This window comes from Lynx rufus, unplaced genomic scaffold (assembly GCF_022079265.1).
Source record: "Lynx rufus isolate CCGP_SWC_20201006 ecotype Redwood Valley unplaced genomic scaffold, mLynRuf1.p SCAF_36, whole genome shotgun sequence".
Classification (NCBI taxonomy): domain Eukaryota; kingdom Metazoa; phylum Chordata; class Mammalia; order Carnivora; family Felidae; genus Lynx; species Lynx rufus.
The window spans coordinates 864,229-870,800 of NW_025814852.1; the positions used below are offsets into that span (position 1 = coordinate 864,229).

At 68.4% G+C, this 6,572-nt stretch overlaps 1 protein-coding gene across 1 annotated transcript; it reads left to right on the top strand.

Annotated features, from left to right (window-relative positions):
* The first annotated feature begins 3,187 nt into the window (after positions 1-3,187).
* Positions 3,188-5,040, top strand: FUT7 (fucosyltransferase 7). The gene is made up of 2 exons (XM_047093787.1): positions 3,188-3,280; positions 3,378-5,040. The coding sequence occupies exons 1-2, from the start codon at positions 3,275-3,277 to the stop codon at positions 4,392-4,394; spliced, it is 1,023 nt and encodes a 340-aa protein (XP_046949743.1). The 5' UTR covers positions 3,188-3,274; the 3' UTR covers positions 4,395-5,040.
* Positions 5,041-6,572: the final 1,532 nt, after the last annotated feature.

The window sequence follows — 6,572 nt, forward strand, 5'->3', positions numbered from 1 at the left end:
TAAGATCACATTTGGCACAGGACGTGGGGTGGTCCCTTAGCCAAGACCCTATGAAGTGGGCACTTGCTATGTGCAGACCCCAGGAGGTGACGCCTTCCTCCTGCAGTTCAGACACACTTCCCTGTCCCCGTGGGTGGCTGGCTGGGCTGGTTCCGAATCCCAGTCCCCCAGCTGGACCCCCACCCCGGGTTTCGTGCGGAACAGAAAGAGACGAGGCAAACTCAGTGCATGGGCATCTGGCGCTGGTCTTGGATGAGGAAGTGAACGTGCTCCCGGCCTGGGCGGGAAGGGAAGGGGTAGGAGAGGAGGCGCTGTGCTGCTGGCCTGGACCTGTGTGCCCTGTGGCTGGTCCACGTGGCCTCTGCAGCTCGAGATCAGAGTTGTCTCCCGCGGCAACTGGCTCCGGCACAGCCCTTGTGCTGCACCCCCAGCCTGGGGGCTCCTTGGCTACCTGCCACTCTCTGCACCCGCCTTCCAAAGGCTTCCCTGAACCCCCAGCATCATCTTGCCTTTGACGATGAAGCGTGTGCTGCCCTTGCTCCCTCCCCTGCGGGAGCAGGTGGCTTTGGAGCACGGCCACCAGGGGGCCTTCTGGGCACAGGCATGGACTCTGCCCTGCTCAGGATAACCCTTGGCCGGCAGGCAGCTAGGCTGTGGCCCCCCTTCCCTGAGGCAGCCCCCCAGGCTGGAGCTAACGCTGGTCCAGCCCTCCACCGCCCTAGGTGCTGCTGCCTGGCCGCTGTCTGCAAGGGGGAGGTGGCCAGTGGCCCGCCCTCCGTCTGGGGCAGGGCCCCCCACCCCCATCTGTGGTTCCTTCAGTGGGTGCCCACAAGGAGGCTGGCCCCGAAGCAGCCCCGAGGGCTCAGCCGGGGGAGCCACAGTACGCTCCTGCTCCCAAGATGCTCCCGGGCTGCAGAGATGGAGTTGGGTGCCCGCCTGCGTCCCAGAGAGTCACAGGGCCTGGGGTGAGGCGGCAGGATGAGGCCCCCGCTTTCCCTTTGACTCACGCTTTCTCACCTTCTTGACTTTCCCCTGAGAGCGTCTCATTCTGACCTGTTTCTAGGCCAAACCTCAGGGCCCCATTTCCCAGCCAGCAGGTTTTCATGACGGGGGGCCGCCAACCCCAGCTGGCAGGTGTGTGACTGGGGAGCAGTGGACCTGCGGCGGAGGGCAGGGAGGGTCCTTTCAATCCACCCAGAAAGGCAGCGGGCCCTGGGCGTGGGTGAGGCCTGTGGTGAGCGCCTTGGCCAGCCTGGCCGCGCAAACAGGAAGGGCACGGGTGCCAGCAGCCAGAAGCCAGGTCCTAGCTGGCTGCCGTGGGATCGGCCCCTGCCCACCTGTCCCCCTGCCCACCTGTCCCCCTGTCCCCCTGCCCACCTGCTGGGTGCCTGCCGCAAGGAGAGGCGGGCTGAGGCCGGGGTGTGGCTGCTCTGTGGTACCCCCGTCAGTGAAGAGATGCCAGGGTGGGGCCAAAGGCTCAGCGCCACCCGGGGCGTCCCCCTAAACGTCGGGGGGCGGGGGCTCCGGGCAGGCCCTGGTGACCACCGGCAGGGAGTCAGGCCTGGCTGCGGCACCCACACCACAGGCTGCCAGATGGTTGCCGCCAGACCCCATAGCCTCCCTCCCCTCCTTCCACGTTGCGCAAAGCCCCACTGCAGCTCGGAGGTTGTGCAGCGGCAGGGGAGCCCCACGGATGCCACACTGCCCCCTCTCCTGCACCGGCCTCTGTCTCCTCCGTGGATCTCACGCCAGCTCCCGGCTCCACCCTGACGGCAGTCTGGTCCTCACTGGGGGCGCGGGGGCTGGGAGAGGCCAGCAGCTTCGGGTGCCACAAAGTGAGAAAGGATGGGGACGGCGGGCTCTGCAAGGTCCCCAGAATGGGGTGGGGCAGCAGACCCAGCCAATAGTTCCTGTTTGCCCTTCCTTCCACAACAGCCATCCCGCAGATTCGAGAGCGGGACTGGCCTGAGGCCTCCAGAAGCTGAGCACGAGGGCCAGTCCTTGCCCTGGCACGTCGGGGACCACGTGAGGGTCCAGCCAGGGTGAAGGAAGCAGATGGGCGCTGGCTGAGCTGAACGTGGGGAGGGGGCCAGAGCTCAGGGGAGGCCGACCTTGCTGGTTTGCCGTGTCTCCCGCTCAGAGGAACTGGAGAAGAAGGGGAAGGAACTTGACCTCCAGGCCTGGGCCCCCAGAGCTGGCCGGAGGGCAGCGGTGGGGGTGGAGAAGGCCTCTGGACTTCTGCCTTCCTTTTCCTGGAGCAGGCGCCGGCCCCCTACCTGCCAGCGTCAGGGACACAGCGACTCCTTCCCTTTCCACCCTGGAAAGCCCCCTCCCTGTCCCCACCCCCACCCTGGGCTGTGGGGCCCGGAGGAAGAGGCCTGGAGCCCCCAAGGGCAGGCCCCTGCCCATACTCCAGGCTGGCCAGGACCCTGGGACTTCCGTGGACGTGTGTCCTTGGGTGAGGAAAGAAGGCACGTGGCCCTGCAGCCCACCCTGGGGCCAGGCCCAGGCTGGCGCCTGCCCTTCCTAGGCACGTGCTGTGGCCTGGTGTGGACGCTCCCGGGACCCCGGGGCAGTCCCCCTCCCTGGGAACCTGGGTTCTGTGGCGAGGCAGGCGTGCTAGAGGCGGCAGGGGTGAGGAGGGGCGGGGCAGCGCCGTGAGAAGCTGTGGCCGAAGGCTCAGGCTCAGGCTCCTGGCAGGGCGCTGAGCACAGCAGGTCTTTGCGGGGGTCTGGGAGTGGCAGAGCGGGCAGGCGTTGGGCAGGGGAAGTGGGTGATGCTACCGCAGGAGGGGCCTCCCAGGGAAGTGCGCCCTGCTTTCCGGGCCTGGGTGGTGGGCAGTGACTGGGTCCTTGCCAGCGGGGCGCTCTTCTGGGAAGGGGGCCCCCCATCGGCCCAGGACGGCCCCTCCCCTGCTGGCCCCAGGCCCCTTCAGCAGGGGAGCGGGGCCTGGTGTGGGCTCTGGATGGCGCCCCTCCTGGAACCACCTACCCCCCTCCCCCACAGCCAGAGGCTCGGAGGAGAAAGCCAGCGGGCGGGCAGGCGGGTGAACCAGGATGGTGGCTGTTGCCAGAGGTCACCCCCAGGGCGGGGGCCGGGGCGGAGCGGGAGCAGGAAGATACCCTGGTTTCTGTCATCTTGGGCAGATGAAAGGAGATCGCTTCCAGGTGGGGCCGGGCGCGGGGGCGCAGCTGTGATTTCAGGGCGCCTCTGCCTAGCGGCTGCTGTGATTTGAGATCCTCGGGTGGCTGCAACCGGGCGCTGTGGATGAGCCATGCTGGTGAGTGCGTGGTCCCCCGGGAGACCTGGGCCGGGAGGAAGGGGCCCGCGGGGCGCCCCGGGAAGACAGCCGCTCTCCCCCCGCGTGTCCCCTGTAGGATGCGGCCCCGCTCAGAGGCGTCGGGCATCTGGGGGTGCTGGCCGGAGCCGCCCTGCTCTCCACCCTGTGGTTCCTGTGGCAGCTCGGGTGGGCCCCCGCGAGGGTCCCCGCGGCGCCGCCCGCGCTCACCGTCCTCGTCTGGCACTGGCCCTTCGCCGACCAGCCCCCGGAGCTGTCCAGCGACACCTGCGTCCGTTACGGGGTGCCCCGCTGCCGCCTGAGCACCAACCGCAGCCTGCTGGCCAGCGCGGACGTCGTGGTGTTTCACCACCGCGAGCTGCAGAGCCGGCGGGCCCGCCTGCCCCTGGCCGAGCGGCCGCGGGGGCAGCCCTGGGTGTGGGCCTCCATGGAGTCGCCCAGCCACACCCGCGGCCTCGGGCGCCTGGGCGGCGTCTTCAATTGGGTGCTCAGCTACCGGCGGGACTCGGACATCTTCGTGCCCTACGGCCGGCTGGAGCCCCACGCGGGGCCCGCCCCGCCGCTGCCGGCCAAGAGCGGGACGGCAGCCTGGGTGGTCAGCAACCTCCAGGAGCGGCAGCGGCGCGTGCGGCTGTACCGGCAGCTGGCGCCCCACCTGCGGGTGGACGTGTTCGGCCGCGCCAGCGGGCGGCCGCTCTGTGCCAGCTGCCTGCTGCCCACCGTGGCCCCGTACCTCTTCTACCTGGCTTTCGAGAACTCGCAGCACCGAGACTACATCACCGAGAAGTTCTGGCGCAACGCTCTGGCCGCCGGCACCGTCCCCGTGGTGCTGGGGCCCCCGAGGGCCACCTACGAGGCCTTCGCGCCCGCCGACGCCTTCGTGCACGTGGACGACTTCGGCACGGTCCGAGAGCTGGCCTCGTTCCTGGTGGGCATGAACGAGAGCCGCTATCGGCGCTACTTTGCCTGGCGGGACCGGCTCCGCGTGCGGCTGTTTGGGGACTGGCGAGAGCGCTTCTGTGCCGTCTGCACCCACTACCCCCGCCTGCCGCGAGACCGGGTCTACCGGGACCTCGAGGGCTGGTTCCAGGCCTGAGCCCTGGCTGCAGGAGGAGGCAGAGGGGGGCGGCCGGGCGCTGGCGGTGTGGGTGGAAGGCTGGATGTTGAAATCAAACCACCGGGCATCCGGCCCTGATGCGCAGCCGTGAGGGTAACGTGGAGGCTGGGGTCAGAGGCTAGAAAGCAGGGGTGTGGGAGGAGGGGGACGATCTGGGCAGGCTGTCTGGAGGAGGCTGGTGAGCACTGGGGCGAGCGTTTGGCGGTGAAGGTTGAGAGCAGGGAGTTAGTGGGGGTGCGTGTTGCTAGTTGATCACAGACACAGGCTCCCGCGACCTCTGAGGACCTCCCTCCCCGCCTTGGTGACATGCCGGGCGAATCGAGGCTGTGCCAGACACGGCGGCGGGGAGGGGGAGAAGGCCAGAGGCAGGGCGCTGGGCCCGGGGGGCATGCCCTCCTGCAGTCCGTGGGGGGAAGGACCGCGCCCCCCCGACCTCCTCTGTAACGGACCGCTGGCCCGGGTCGTGCGGGCACATCACCCTTGCCCTCCACGGTGCCGGAGCCCCGGTGTGCAGACCTGTGCCAGGCCCGGGGACACCACACGAGCACACCAGTTCGCTGGCCTCTCCCACCCGCGGCCCACTCTAGGGAGGGCAGCTGCCAGTAAAGGGCGAACGAGAATGGCATGTGCTGACTCTTTGTCTCTCTGCCCCCACCCCCCGCCGTTTCACCCCTGCCACACAGGCCTCCTTGTCCTGAAGGAATCGGGCCTGCTCCTCCTCAAGGCCTCTGAGCTCCCTGTGCTTGAGAGACCCTCCCCCACACTGCTCTGCCCGCGCCTCCCAGCTTCCCTTAGCCGCTGCCAGATGCATGGCATTGGAGAGCCTTCCCTGACCGAGGCGGGTGGAGGGTGGGGGTGCCGAAATCTGAAACCTGGCTCTGGGGGGGGGGGGTCAGAGATACCCCGTCTTAAAGACCCTGGGATTTCATTTTCAGGCTGCAGAGGCGTCTGGGGTGTGGCAGGGCTTGGTCTGTGGTACCGGGTTCTCTCTGACAGGTGGTTGGTGGCCGCAAGGGCAGAGGTGGGTACTGACAGTGGGGCGGTCAGGGCAGCCCCCGTGGCAGGCTGCGTGTGGGGGAAGGAGCGGAGAAGCTGGTGGTGCTGACGGGGGCCTCCAACAGGCTGAGCCCCTGGGGCAGGGGACAGGATTGGCCCCTGCCCCAGGTGGGGTTGGATGGCATGTGGAGGCAGGAAGCTGCCCTCCCCCTGGCAGTGGCTTGTGGGAAAGGCCTGCCAGTGACTTCCTGCCCTGACCTAGCAGGGAAAAGGAAGCGTCCTCAGGATGTACGGTGGGGTGGGTGGGGGACCGTGCCCCCCACCCACCCACCCCACTGTAAAGAAGGAGCTGGGAAGGGGCAGGTAGCTGTGGTTCCCCCCAAAGCCTGCCATTCAGCTTAGGGTGCGCCCTCTATGCGATCCACAGACACTGGCCATCTCCCGGCCTGGGCCTCCCGTTGGCGAGTGGGGAGACTGAGGCTGGGGAGGAGCCACCCCAGCCACCCACAGAGGCTCCCTGCCCCCTGCTGGCCTCTGCTGGCCTCCATGGGAAGCGGCAGCCTCACCCCACCAGGCATCAAACCGCCTCTGCGGAAATCACTCCATTCCAAATTCCGTGTGTGGAGGCCTGGCTCGCTCTGCTCTCCCAAACAGAGAGGAAAACGAGCCCCTTACAGTGGGGGCAGCCTCCGTCTCCTCAAGCACCCTGCCCGCCCCACCTGCCGGGAGCCAGAGAGCTGCAGCACCACACTCCCGGCCCAGCCAGGCCCATCCTGACACTTGGTCAGCAAGTGGCTCCTTCACAAGGGACCAAGGGACGAAGTTCTTCCAGCGGTGGGACAGCGCACCTGCAGCGCTTCTCACAAGAGCCGCCACCCCCCACCCCACCCCCCCCACCCCCCCGCCTTAAGAGGCGCGGGTCGGGAAGCACCTGGTGGGGCCCAGAACGTTGCTTCCGGACGACCTGAAGGCAGACGTTGCCCGCCCTGCACAGGTGGGACCTCCAGCCAGTGCTAAGCTTTCCCCTCCCCACGTGCGGGTGGCCACACCCTTCCAGCCTGGCAGTGACCCTGGGGACCGAGACCTGGCTCTGACGTCCAGGTGAAATCCCTGCCTGCAGCACTTGAACGCGGGCGGGTGGAGGTGGTGACACGGTGGGAG